General features: G+C 40.6%; 1 protein-coding gene across 1 annotated transcript in view; it reads left to right on the forward strand.

Annotated features, from left to right (window-relative positions):
• The window catches only part of LOC146864181 (sodium channel protein type 2 subunit alpha-like), an 869,020-nt gene that overhangs the window by 413,271 nt on the left and 440,975 nt on the right, over positions 1–14,774 (forward strand). The window contains exon 13 of the mRNA XM_085638959.1: positions 14,160–14,213. Within this exon, the coding sequence (XP_085495085.1) occupies positions 14,160–14,213 (54 nt within the window). The remainder of the gene's footprint in view (positions 1–14,159; positions 14,214–14,774) is intronic.

A 14,774-nucleotide genomic window follows, 5' to 3' on the forward strand; every position in this document is an offset into this window, starting at 1 on the left:
CTATTGGGCGTTGCATCTTCGCTATATCTCGGAGTGGGTGGTTCACGCAAGCGAAAAACATTGGTTTCATATGGACCAGGCGGTGGCATGTAGACCTTTCTGGGACTTGACCTGGCTCCCGAAACAGACCCCACAGCGCATACATAGCCACCCTCATAAAAAAGGTCCTAGACATCTTAGACAAAATTGCAATTACAGAGGGCCTCACATCCTTCCCTTCGCCCAATACCCCACTGGCCCAGAACTGAAGCTTCCCCCTGGCGTTACAACCCCACTCCTTTCCAGTGTGAGGTGAGGGGAAGTGTTGCACAATCCGAGCAAGGTCTTGAGGATTTTTCTGAAGGTGTGTAGAGGAGGGGCGCGTCCGATGTTGACCGGAAGCTCGTTCTAGGCCTTGGCCACGACAAAAGAGAAGGCTCTTCCACCCGCTCGGGTTCTTCAGATGCATGGGTTTTCTGCCAGGGTGAGGTCGGCAGAGTGGAGGGTTCTTTTGGGTACATCGAAGGAGACTCTTTTGTTGAGGTATTTGGGTCCGGTGTTGTGGAGAGATTTGTAGGCATGGGTGACTAGCTTGAAGGTTACTCTCTTTTCGACAGAGAGCCAGTAGAAATCTAGCAGGTGTTGGGTGATGTGCTCATGTTGTGGGATGTCGAAAACGAGTCTGGCCGTGGTGCTCTGCATGGTCTGGAATTTATCTAGCAGGGATTTGTAGATTCCAGCATAGAGGGCGTTTCCGTAGTCCAGTCTGCTCATTATGAGTGCCTGGGTGACAGTCTTTCTGGCTTAGAGGATATCCAATAGAAGGTCTTGCGAGGGATGCAGAGGGTGTTGAAGCAGTTGGAGGTGACGGAGTTTATCTGCCTGCTCATGCTGAGGGAGGAGTTGAGTATGATGCCGAGGTTCTGGGCGTGGTCCGTGGGGGTTTCTGAGGGCAGTGGGCCACCAGGTGCTATCCCATGCTGGGGGGTAGGTCTGAGGACAAGGACTTCTGTCTTCTCTTAGTTGAGCTTCAGGCAACACCTGCTCATCCAGGATGAGACGCCTTTCATTCCTTCCTGGAAGCTGAGTCTGGTGGCTTTGGGGTCCTTTGAGAGGGAGAGGATGAGCTGGGTGTCATCTGAGTAGGGTACTATGCTGAGTCCATGCTGTCTGATGATGGTGGTGAGGGGGGCTATGTAGATATTGATGAGAGTGGGACTAAGTGAGGATCCTTGGGGTACTCCACAGTTGAACTCTGTGGGCTCAGAGAGGAATGGCGGGAGTTTGATACTCTGGATTCTGCCAACGAGGAAGGAACGGAGCCAGAAGAGGGTGGTTCCCTGTATGCCGCCGTCGTGGAGTCTGAGAGTGAGAGTGTGGTGGGAGACGCACTCTCGTCTCCCACCGCATATCATATATACCACACCTTTACACTAAATACTCCTAGATGCCTATGATGTAAACTAGACCTATACCTATGAAAAACTAAACCAGCCGGCATCAAATGACTGGACTTTGAGTGCCACGCAGTCACACATCCATCTTTCACAAGTTACTTACCTATCTGGATCTTTTTAGAGCCCTCTCCCCCTCATTTGTTGTAACAAACTTTCTGAACATTCCCAGCCCACAAAGTGGTATACGCTCTTCAACCCTCTTCTTCAATTCAAACAAAGTTATTTTGAATGTATTAAACCCATTTTAGGAATCTGTAAAGTTTTATGAACTCCTAAAATTAGTTTCTGAATGTATATCTAATTGTTATGCGGAAGGGGCATGTTGTGGGAGTCCCTTTCAGATCCTTATGTATCAATATTTCCCAATCACAAACAATTAATTAACTACCGACTCCTGAGTTTGGATGGTAACTCACTCTCAAAAAGGGAAGTTGTGAGCCTTTTTGTTTACTACATTAGGGTGACAGCTCTACAAGGGGTAAGCGGTGGTCTATTAGACCAGTTGAAATTCTCTCTAAACTTTTCCAAACATGTTTTTTAGTTTTTAAAGCAGCCCCATTATCTTAAATAAAAGCATGCTTCTTTACAAAAAGAAAGGTTTCATTTTTTAAAGCCCCCAGAGGGTTGGTTGTCAGCTGGCCCTTGCAGGCCACCATCCTTGTGACTGGAACAGAACAGTTGTGGGTCCTAATTTGCAACTTGCCTTAATAATATTTACTAAGCAGGTTAGACTGTAACCCACTACAGCTTAGTGTTTTGCAAACCAATCTTCAAAGTGAGATCTCCCAAAAACAGATGTTGGTTACAAAACAAAAGAGTCATAATTTGCTACCACTTTTTCTGGCTAATATCTTAGTATTTCTAGCCTCAAATTCTTAAATCGAGTTTAGCGCGACCGATACACAAAATGTGCTAAATTGTCTCCTTATGAAACAGGTAAAAAGGGACATCCAGATCAATCTATCCCAGATGCCTTCCAGGAACACTTAAATTATGAAATAGGTAACTAAAACATTTCAAATCAAAGTTAAAGTTAACTCATAAAAACCTACAAGGCAAGAGTCAACACATATCATATGTGGTCATCGTGAAGTGAGTGTTCCCCTGTTTTCTTGCATGTAGAAGTTTCATACTTGATTTATTCTAGGTACTTTGGCTTTCCCATGAGTCAATTTCATATAGATATAATAGAGGTAAAACAATAAAATTTAAATGATGTTCTACCAGACAGACCTATGAAAGATAGCTGAAGATCTAGCCCCAGCTCATGCTGTAAAGAAAATACACCAGACTCACTTCATGCCAAAACATAGTTTAAAGCACATTTATCTTATAGAAAGTGACTAGATGTTCAAATACTAAGGACCTTATTCACAAAGGCAAACTTACACTTTTCTGTAAGCTTATGATTGTATGTTATTCACAAAGGGATTTACCTGTAGTATATTTATGATTGCAGAGTCTCCAAATATAAAAAGACCTATCTTTATATGTGTGGAGACTTTTCACTCAATAATATGCTACCTGTAAATCCCTTTGCAAGTAGCAAACAATCACAAACTTACACAAAAGTGTAAGTTTCCTTTATGAATCAGGCACAAAGTGAAAACAGCCATGTGATGTTATCTGTATGCAATGATACTTATATAGCAGAGACCAAACTGGAATACTACAGAATTTCTTTGCTCACCACCAAGTAGAAACATACATTTTAGGTCTGTCTGTAGTTGGTATTAGAGGGATGGTCTTCCCCCCAACAAGTGCATTTTGGGACACCTGAGATGATCCATTGAGAAGTCACTGGGAATTCTTGGCCTTCGGATGACACTGAGGCAGAAGCTTATTCTTCCCCTGAAGTGTCTTCTATTCACTTACCTACACCTTGAGGAGAAGGATGAGCCGACTAGTGTCTTATGTCAAAATTATTCTCTTGCCTTGAAAGACTGTAAGACTTTGGCTTGATCCAATATTATAACAGATTTTCTTGGTACCTCCTGAATGGCATTCACTGATTCGACTATGATCATGCTTCTTTTGTGTTTCTGTGATTGACCATGTTCTACTTATTGAAGGGGCCATTAATGACGCGTTGTCCGGGCTTGCTCTGTGTGGGCAGGACCACCCTAGGTTGAGGAACTGTTGCATGGCCATCAGGTTAAAATGCCCCTATTTTGCACTGGGTACAACTGTATTGAAATAGACAGCACCACCACAAATTAGAGTATGATGGTATGATAGAAGTTGGTTGGTAAGTAATCTTCATAGTTGCTGTCAACAGTCTCAGGAGGTAGCATGTAAAATGAATGCAGAAATATGACCTTCACTAAAAATACCATGACAAAAAGACCAAACTGAGAAAAAAAATCATGTAGAAAGCATTGAAAGGAGTCAAGGCTGATTGTAGCAGATATATTTTAAAGTGTAAATGGACTAAGTAGCTGAGCAGCAGAAACAATAAGTAGAAATCATCTGCTTTAAGCATTGTAACTGGTGACGCTGGGTGGTGACCTCCCCAATTGATAGTTTGTAATGCTATAACATAAATGCCCCCTGTTAAAAGAATAAAATCCCTATAATAATGCTTGTAAGAAATTGGATCATTGGCTGAGGGGGGTGGAAGTCCTACTCATGCAACAAACACAATCTTTGTCACATGAACCATAAAAGTTACTGAATTAGCCTGTGCTTAATCCTCTGGTAGCTTGACATGAAAGCAGTCAGGCTTAACTTAGGGTGAATATGTGAAACTATTTATGATTCACACAAACAGTAATAAAGGGAAAACAAAACACAAGAAAATTCCAAACTGATATACTAAAGTTAAGTACAGTTTCTTACATAAAATTGTACCAGAAAGACAAAAATCGCAACAGAAGAACCACAGATTTTACATTTTTTAGTGAAAAAGGTGCCTCAAAGCAGAAAGCACCACTCTGGGTCATCTGGTCATGCTAGACAAGGGGAAAGTCACAAGTTCCCATGATTAAGCACAGGTCGGATACCGGGATCAGTTGAGTCCCTTTGAAAAGTTACCTTCAAAGTCTGGCACAAAGAGTTCTGTTTGTGTTGGAGGAGGCCACGAAGAAGTCGCTGAGCGCCTTGGGCGGTCGTCACATTGGCACGAAGAGCAATTCCGGTGACACTGACCATCATCGCTGTGGTACGAGGAGCTGGTGAAGCATCTCAGATGGCCATTGTTATAGCTTCTCATTGGTGGTCATTGTGAGCTGTTGCTGCTGTAGCACGAAGTGCTGGTCTTGCATTGCCAATCATCACTGGCAGATGCTGTTGACATGAGGAGCCTGTCTCACTAGAGCTACACATTGCTGGTCGTCACAGAAAGCAGGGTCTTGACATGAAAGGGCTTGTTTACGGTCGTAAGGACACCAAACCTCAGAGGTTTCACCTTTCCTTTAGGAGGAGCATACTTTGAAGTAGACTAAGGTTCCAGGACCTGGGTAGTTTTCTCTTGTGGATCATGGACTCCCCTAGCAGAGGCCAGCAGGGCTCAGGCAGGTCCAGTTACAGGTCTAGGCAGGTCTGGTTGCATCAGGTCTGCTAGGCTGCTGCAGAGAGGCCTCTGAAGCTTGTTTTGTCCCTGTAGCTTGCACAGAAGGTCAGTCAACTGACCCTTGGTGTCCCTTTGGTTAGCATGGGATGACATCAAGCAGGTCAAATCTTCCTTCTGAGAAAGCAAGGCAATCCTTCTAGCAGCAGGACAGTCCTCTAACAGCAGGGCAGTCTTTCTTTTGTAACTTCCACAGGTTCAGGAGTGTTCTGAAGAATGGGTCTGGTAGTCCAATATTTATACTTGATGCCAGCCTTTGTTTGTGGAGAGCCCCTCTCCTTCCCCCAGATCTTCCGGAAAGTTCTTCCACTTCCCGAGCCAAGGCTCCAAACTGTTTGAGGTGACAAAGGGAGGGAAAGCCGAATGTCAGATTCCTTTGTGTGTGCAGGTGACAAAGCCCTTTGAAGTGTAAGTAGAGCTGGAAACAGTTCCCCCTGACATCTTGTCAGGATCTCCAATCCTGTTCACGCATAAGCCTCCTTTTGGATTATTTACTAGAACCAATACACAAACACCAACAGCAGAGCTATTCACAGTTATGTATTAGAAGGCACAAATGGTTGGGGGTCAAAATATTATATTGAGTGTAAGAAGAATATCTCTATCGACAAGTTATCAAATTTAATAAGGTAACCCTGTTTTAGTCAATGGAAGTGATAGGCCTTACAACAATGAAAAATGACTATAAGAGGATTTCAGTGCCAGGACATGTAAAACGTAAGTACGCATGTCCTACTTTTTTAATAGAATGCGCCCTGCCCTATAAGCCTTTATGGCATACCTTAGGGGTGACATATACGTATTAAAAAGCAAGGTTTAGGCCTGGCTAAAGGTTTATTTTGCAAGGTTGAAATGGCAGTTTAAACTTGCACTACAGGCTGCAGTGGTAAGCCTTAGACATGTTTCAAAAGGCTACTGCAGTGGGAGGCACAATGAGTGCTGCAGGCCCAGAAATAGCATTCAATTTACAAGCTTACGTACATGTAGTACCATTTACTTGGGATTTTGAAGTAAATTAAATGTACAAAGGAGATGTAGGCTAATTTTACCATTTTTAAAATCGAGAGTACAAGCACTGTAGTACTGGTTAGCATTAGTAACGTGCAGAGAGTCCTAAAGCCAACAAAAACAAAATTAGCAAAAGGAGGAGTGAAGGCAAAAAGTTTGTGGGAATACCATGCCAAAGATGTCAGGCCTACTAATGCCTCAAAATTTAGAGCTTTGCAAACAAAAGGCAGATGAGTGCAAGCTATATCAAGGACAAATTTACCTATCAAGCAAAACAAGCATCTGTATTAATACAACCCTCGAGGACTCACAAGAAAACAGAATTTTTCATACACTAACTTGTACAAGCCAAATACAACTTGACTTCGTGAAGGTCAGTTGACCAGCTGGCTCATCTTTAGATATATGCTTCCCGTAAATCTTAAAGAAAATTATTTTAGGAGCAATGGTTGAAGTACCTACTATAAAAATAAGATAAAACCTCATTAAACACAGAAGAATTTTCCAGAAGAACTCAGGACATCTTACCTATGACCACTCTTTTTGAAAAACAACGTTAATACTCCAGACCCAAACTATCATAGACCGATCCTCAGAAAACTGATAGAAGGAGCAGCTCTCATCCACATTTCAAACTTCATCGAAGAGAACATGCTTCTATCTGACCAACAAACAAGTCTCCTCTCAGGGAGGCGGCACAGAGTGTGCACTGATCTCCACCTGGTGTGATCTGAAAACCATGATAAATAAAACATTCAATGCCTGCACTTCTACTGCTAGATGTATCTGCAGCTTCTAACGCAGTGCATCATGAGAAAGTGAAAAAAGAAGCCAGCTTCGATGCAGCCATCATACACTGGGTCTCCTTCTAACTTACAGTCATATAAAGTATTATTTCCATTCAACTATTTTTCTCTGCACCTTATAGCCTTAAGGCAGTAGCCAAGGATCAGTCACATCTCCTCTCTTCTTCAACCTATACATTAACCAAATTCTATGTTATCACAGAGATTATTAGATCTTTTCAATATATATTCTGTGACTATGCTAATGATCCTCAAACTAGAAAAACCTACAGATAGGGCCTGATTCTGATGCGGTTAGGAAAGCATTCCCACCTAGGGCCTGATTCTGATGCAGTTAGGAAGGCCTCCTAACAGCATTTGCTCCTTCCAAATCGGATCGGGAAGGTGTTTTCCCGACCGAGGGCCCAATTATGATGCGGTTAGGAACATATGCTCCCATTGAAGTCAATGGGAGTCCAACCAAAACGTATCTGGAAGCATCCGGATGCATCATACTCCACCGGTCGGACTCTCCCGATACGAGTGTGTCGGAAACTATTTCCCAACCGATTTGGTCGGGAAACTTTTCCAACCCGCATCAGAATCGGGCCCTTAATAGTTAGATGAGTGCCTTAGATCCACTGAACTCTTGATGATAACCATCCAGCTAAAATTAAAGGGCATCAAATTGGAGATTCTTACAAGTAGAGAATAATAGGCTTTGGTCCAATCTCTAGTTAAGCAAAAACAAGAGGGGCCCCTCAAACCAAGGGGACAGAGCACTGTTTAAAACAGTAAAGAGAGAATCTCCCCTTTGATAACCTATATATCACACAACATATAGATTAGCACATCAAACCATGCTCTATCTCTCAATGGAACAAGTACCACAGGGATCTAATAAATACACAAAGTTTTAATGGTTTGTCTTTTACACAATATCCTTAGACATATATCGATATGCAGCGTCCATCATGTTATGCATATCACATCACAATGAGAAGATTTTGCATCACGCAATCTAAAACAATCTCATTAGAAACCACCCCAATTTGTTGCAAATTAACACTCACAAAACAAACAAACAATGTTCTTTAAAGCAGAATCAAAGGGAGAAGCCTGAAACAGTACAGATATGCCTATATAACTGTTGCTGATCCGCTATAAGCATAAATAAAGAATCCTGATGGATCAGTTTTGTTACAATTAAACAAAAATATTTTACTGGAATAATGTGAGAACACAGCATGTATTTTAAATGCATTCTACCATACATACACTCATAAAAATAATGAATTTACTTAAAAAACCCTAGATCTTCACTGACAAAAGCAAAGGTTAAAGTAACGTTATAGTGAGGTGTTCGGTGAATTTGTCAGTATGAAGATTATTATTTGGAACTAAAAGAAAACACAGACATTTACCAGTTAGTGTTAGCAGCTCTAGCTATAGCCTGCCCCTCCCATGCACTGCTCTAGTCATCACATATGACATCACTCATGACATGTTCTATGACATCGTTTGCAATTTAACAAATGTAAAACCAAAAAAGACATTTACAAAAAATCATAATTTTGTTTAAAAAACTAAAAATATAAACAAATATTATAAAATTTAAAAAGAAACAAACAATATTAATAAATACATTTAACCAATACTAGGAATTAGAGTCTGGAAATACTGTATATACTATTCCCACTCCAGTGTTACAGTTGGGAACGTGTAAGACTATGTAGGGGTAAAATGTATAATTCCCACTCCAAACAGCACAACTTTGGGGAATGTGCTGGTCTTCGGAGGGTAAGATTTACTATTCCCACTCCAGTCTATGAAACAGTAGGTGACGCCTTGGACTTTGGAGGGCTAAATTTACTATTCCCACTCCAGGCTAAGCAACAGTACAGAAATCATTAGATATTGGTGTAATTAGATTTACTATTCACACTCCAGGCAGCGCAACATCAGGGGCAGTATTGGACTTCTGAGTTAAATGTACTATTCCCACTCCAAACAGAACAATAGTAGGGAAAGTGTTGGATTTCAGAGGTGGAAGATTTACAATTATCATTCCAGTCACCACAACAGCAGTGAAAGTAAGGGACTTTGGATGGTTTAAATGTACTATTCCCAATATAATCAGCACAACAGTAAGGAAATTGTTGGACTATTGGAGGGGTTATATGTAGGGAAAGTACTGGACTTTGAAGGTGTAAGATTTACTATTCATACTTCCGTCTGTGCAACAGTAGAGAAAGTGTTGAGCTTCAGATGGGCACGATTTACTATTCCTACGTTAGTCTGTGCAACAGTTGGGAAAGCGTTGGACTTCGGAGGAGTCCAATTTAGTATTTGCACTTCAGTCTGTGCAACAGTATGGAAAGCGTTGGACCACGGTGGGGTTAAACTTACTATTTGAACTCCAGTCTAAGCAACAGTAGGGAAAGTACTTCATTTGAAACACATTATGGGGCCGATTCCGATTCGGGTCGGAAGGGCACCGAACGAGATCCAGCCGGCAAAACTACGAGCCGTACGCGTGTTTTCCAGCCGACTCGTACAGCTGTATGAGCGAGCAAGTACGATGCGAGCTACGTGAAATTCACCGACCGAGTCGTTTCCAGGTCCGAACCGCTCCATACGAATCGGTCAGAAGCTAACCGTGGCGTGCAATGGATGCGATTTACAACCGAGCTAGTACGATGCACGCGTCGGACAGCCTGTGCGAGCCGGAATGTCTGGCTCGCAAAACGTCCGGAAGGTTGCCTTTGGGGGTCTGCGTCGGACTCCCTGACACCCACAGCCCTACGACTCGGACACAGGGGCAGACCCATGGGTCTCCCCAACACAGGCATGTACGGTGCGGATGGCACCGACGCGTCCCCACTGTAGGGGGTGCACTTGTCCGCGACGTACCATTCAGTCAATGGGAGCCCATATACGCGTCGTACAACCGGCTCCCATTGACTTCTATGGGAGTCCGACCAAACCGAGTCCGGCAGCATACGGCCGCATCATACTCGCTCGGTCAGACTGCAGACCTCCGGCTCGGTCGGAAAACACTCCGGATCCGGGTCAGTCGGAGTGCTTTCCGACGAATCGGCCCCTATGTATTGGGTATTTGAATAACCCAATGAATGTATAAAAAATATTAAACTCCTGATATGAATATTATTAACTAAAATACTTCCAAATACATTTTAAAAATTGTAAACAATTAAACAATTTACATAATTATTAAACAATGTAATAATTAATTATCAATTAAATAAATGTTGTAATTTAGTTATTTGTAAATTTCCTCTCCTCTCTATACCCATTAAACCTAGCAATCCACACCAAAAATATAACTAAAATAAATCAGTATTACATGCATTACATAATTATTATCAATCATATAATTTCTTTAAAGTTTTAATGAATATTTAGTTTTTGCTAAATTAACATCCCACTATATCCCCCTGCAATCCCAGCAACCTGCTATTACACTATAAATTGCTATTAACAACTAAATTATACATTCTAGATCACTGAAAATTGCAAGCTATGTTTTAAAAAAATTGCAATGATTACACAAACAATAGTGACTCATGAAATTAATATGTGATCTAAAACACATTAAATATAGCGTAAAGATCATTTTTACAACTATATTATTGGAAACAATATTAAACACAACAATATTTTTAAAAACAATATTACTTACCTAAAGAAATATATTCCTGATATTTCTTTCCTATATTTGTGTCTCCTGATATTTAAAATACGATATTCTCTCCAAACATCGTTGGTTTCTGCTTTTGTAATCTTTTTAAATTTTCTGGGGCACTTTTTCCAGAACTGGTAGAAAAACTAGAACATTCAACTGACGTGATTACTAGTAATCTGTGGTGCTCATCAAGTGAGGAGTCTTTAAAGCTTCCATATTAGCAGTTAACTTAGGTGGAAAAGAGTTACAATGATGAACGATTGGAATACTTGATTTACGAGCTGATGAGCCAACTCTAGGGGACTTGTCTGACACACAAGTAATCCAGTGCGACCTGCAAAAAATGTGTTAAAAGATCCCAATTGCCCACTCATGGAATTTGAATTCTCCTGGTCAGTCGACCATCTTCTTGCGATCTCACTATTAGTATCCATGGGCCATATCTGCCATCACTCACAATCATACATTTCTAACACAAATAAAATATTTTTATTTTTATTTATGCTTATTTGTAAAGTGCTCATTCACTCATTCAGTCTTGTGGGGCTCAAATATGAACTGCTTCGGCGGTTTCAGTGTAGTGCTGATTTGGTATTTTGCATTGGAAGTAAAAAGCCATGTTGTTGAATGTATTACTCGATTTGAAATGGACACATGTATCGAAGATGGCAACAGAAGTTAATTTCAGAGCGCTGATTCTTGAATGCAATAGGATCTACCTCCCTACTGTGGGACTTTTTAGTTTGGCACAAGAAAAGTGGGCTTAGCAGAAGATCTCAACAGTCAAGTGGGTGAATGTTTCATGAATATGTCAGGGCAGGAAAGATGGCAATGAACGTTTACTGCAGTAGGCAGATTATCTTGAACTGTAGACTCAGGGACATCTTAAGGATTTTTGAGGCACTGTGTCAAACGTATTTTGGAGACCCCTGTTTGGAACAGTTTTCAGTTTATTATCCAATTTCAACTCTGTCATGCTCTCTTTGGCCAGGTCACTGACACTCACAGGCACACTCATCCAAATTCTAAATGTGTTTACATCTAATATTCAGGCATAGTGATGTGTGTTTTCAATACTATAACACAGCAGCAGCTCACTAATATTACTGCAAATAATCTTTGTGATCTCTTATTTCTCATATTAGAGTTCCTGTTTTGATGTAAGAGAAACTTTTTGTATGGATTTTGGGTGAAACAAAAAAAACGTTTATCTGCAAAATGTCTGTAATAGACTCTCACACATCACCCACATTAAAAATAAATTAGAGGGAACTGATATTTAGAACAGTCTGTTTAAGAATTATTCAAAGTCACTAAGGTAAGAGTCCCTTTCATTGAAAGGTGTAGGCCCTGTGCCAGAGCCCACTTTGCCCATGTCTTAAAACGTCTCTGTGTAGACTTGTATTCACTGGCAACTAATAGTGTTGTTCACTGTGAAAGGTGACATGGTCATATGTTTTTCAAGTTAACAACCAGCGTAACTGGCGTATTTTGCAGTTTGGGAGACCCAGGTACACATAATTGCGATGAGCCTAATGTGACCGGATAAAGGAGTTAGCCACATCAAATCTTTAGGTAAATGAGCAATAAGGAAAAAATCCCTATGAATTGTTGCAGTGAAAAAAAAAACAGGATTGTGTAGTAGCTGAGGTCAGATACTCTAAAGATTGATTGGAATCAAATATGATGCCAAGATAGCGGGCAATTTCCACAGGAATAGAACAGGGGCCCATAGTACATGGTCAAGGGTAAGGTTCCCAGATGTTTGTCTTATTGGTCTTACTAGGCTAAGTTTAAAAAAGTTTGATTTCATCCATTCTTTTGGGTCATCTCTAACACAGTGGCTACATCAAGGTTATTCATATCTGAATTGCGTTACAAACAGATAGGTTGTGTGTCATATGCATGATATAGGATTCACTATCATATTATTGTTACAACAATACCAGGGGACGTCGATATAAATTAAAAGGTACAGGAGAAATGATGGCCCTTTGAAGAGGCCATTTCTTCACTGTAATGTAATCTGTAACTATTTGATTATCAGACTTGACCCAGTGTTACCGTTGAGCCATTACTTACAATTGCCTGGATTTGTCACCTTAGGTGGATTTTTAGAGGGTATGCTGTTTGGTTCAAGAAAGATGGAACAGCTGTACATTAAGCTCAATTTCAAGTGATAGGATCATCTTTTCCGCTTAGATGAAGTCAGGCCTCATGCTAGTTATAACATGTGTGGCACAAGGTGGTGTCACTGGGTGATCACTGCTAGTGTTGTCTCCAGTGATTGGAGAAATGTGCTGTTGTATCCTGATGGACTGTGTAGGGGGAAGCCATGGGCTGCTGCTTTGTTAGGTCCTCCTTGAATTTGTCTTCTTGATGTTCTGGTCAATTGGGAGAATATGCAGCTGTAGAGGTGAATACATGTATCTGGATATATACTGAGCCAGCTCATGGCACAGACATGTACATACAGAATGATTACGTAAACCAACCTGTCGTGAATGTGTTATTTTAGGACCCTAATATGGGAGGAATAGGCACTAATTTGCAGAATTCATTAAGAAGGGGTATATGTGTGGGTGGGTTGTGTGTAACTGTCAGATGAAAAGTAGATAGTGATTGCTTTTCTAGAGGTCACAATGGCTAGCCACTGTCACCTTTGCATGAGGAAAAGGTGAGAATCATGCTGCGAATGGGGTCAGATATGCCTTCAGTGTGTACTATCTATCGTCAGGAGGCCTTTTGTGGGCAACACACCTGCTGACTTTGGTAACATGCAGTTCTACTTACAGAAGAGTTGCATTGCATGTCCTGTGTAAGTGTGGTATAGGAAGGACTGTGATTATTAGGCAGGACTGTGGGCATTCATATTGTTGTGTATTATGTTTATTTCCAAGCAAATGAGTGAAGCAATATTTGCATAGTTACCAACTGGATGTACCTTTGGAATGCTGAATCCTACATGCCTTCTCTCCTAATATTCAGCTAATGTGAGTGTTTGTGTGTGTGTGCGCATGTGTGTGTGTGTATTCTGCTGTGAAGTTGCCAGTGGCTTCATGTGCCATTAAGGCTCAGATGGAAACTCCAAAGTTTTTTCTGAACTGTCTTTCACTATGTAATGTATTTGCCCACAACGTGTTTACTATGCGCTATTAATTTTCTCACTACCATTGCTTCTTGGCCATATGTTAGATGTCATACACAAATTTCTTCCATTTGACTCCTTGTTTGGAAGTGTGTGTGTGTGTGTGTGTGTGTGCAATTTGCAGTAAATTTCATGCAAGAATCCGTGCTCGAATACCCATACAAAGATCAAGGTGTATGAGCGTGCTGTTTATGGCTCTCTATTTGGTGTGAAATCACAGGAACGTTATGTGATTTGAATATGTGCATGCATGAAAGATATTTAACATATAACTAGTTATATATTTGTCAGGGTACTTTCTGCAGATGGATGCGTGCACATTGTCATTTTACCTAATGAATTTAAATAATGGTCCAGAACATTGACTAACAATGTACAGAAAAATTAATATTGTACGGAAATTTATGAGCAACACATATAACTATCTATTAGCAATAATTCATTTGAATAAATTAAATAAGGAGTCAATAAATTCAGCTAACATCCTCTATTTGTCTTTCATATTCAGGCTACCTTTGAAGGATGGATGGAGCTAATGGCTAGTTCTTCTGATGCTAGAGGGGTAAGTGTGTTAATTTCTGAATAAGCAAAAATGCAGACATGCATTATACAATTATTTCTAAATCTCTTTTGCAATGATGAAACCATAGCATAACCTTTTCCCATAGGATTACTCCTATGTTGTGTTTAGACTGCCTTCTTTTATAAGATTAGATAGCCAGGTAGTTAGCACATTTATTTAGTGTGCTATGGAGCCAAGGATGCCTCGAGGCACTAGACTGATAAGAGAGTGCAGCCAATATTTTTGAACTCTTTTCTTAAAATGCAAACTTTTTTTTGGCATGCTGGATATGAGCCCCAAGAGACAAGAACATGTTTTACTGGTGGTTACCAAATTATGTAGCAGAGGTGAACATATTGACAAAGAATCAGGTGAAATTTCCACTGTGTGTGTGAAAAATTCATCATGAGTAAATGATTTTAAAATACACATTTTCAAAATTACATATTTTCCATAAGGTTAAATATTTACCAGTTGAATTTGAATGGCCCATTAATTGTGCTCCTTACCATAAACGTCTGAATGCCGTACGTGTATCAAAATAGTGGATTTTCTGCATTC

This window comes from Triturus cristatus, chromosome 2_1 (assembly GCF_964204655.1).
Source record: "Triturus cristatus chromosome 2_1, aTriCri1.1, whole genome shotgun sequence".
NCBI classification, from domain to species: domain Eukaryota; kingdom Metazoa; phylum Chordata; class Amphibia; order Caudata; family Salamandridae; genus Triturus; species Triturus cristatus.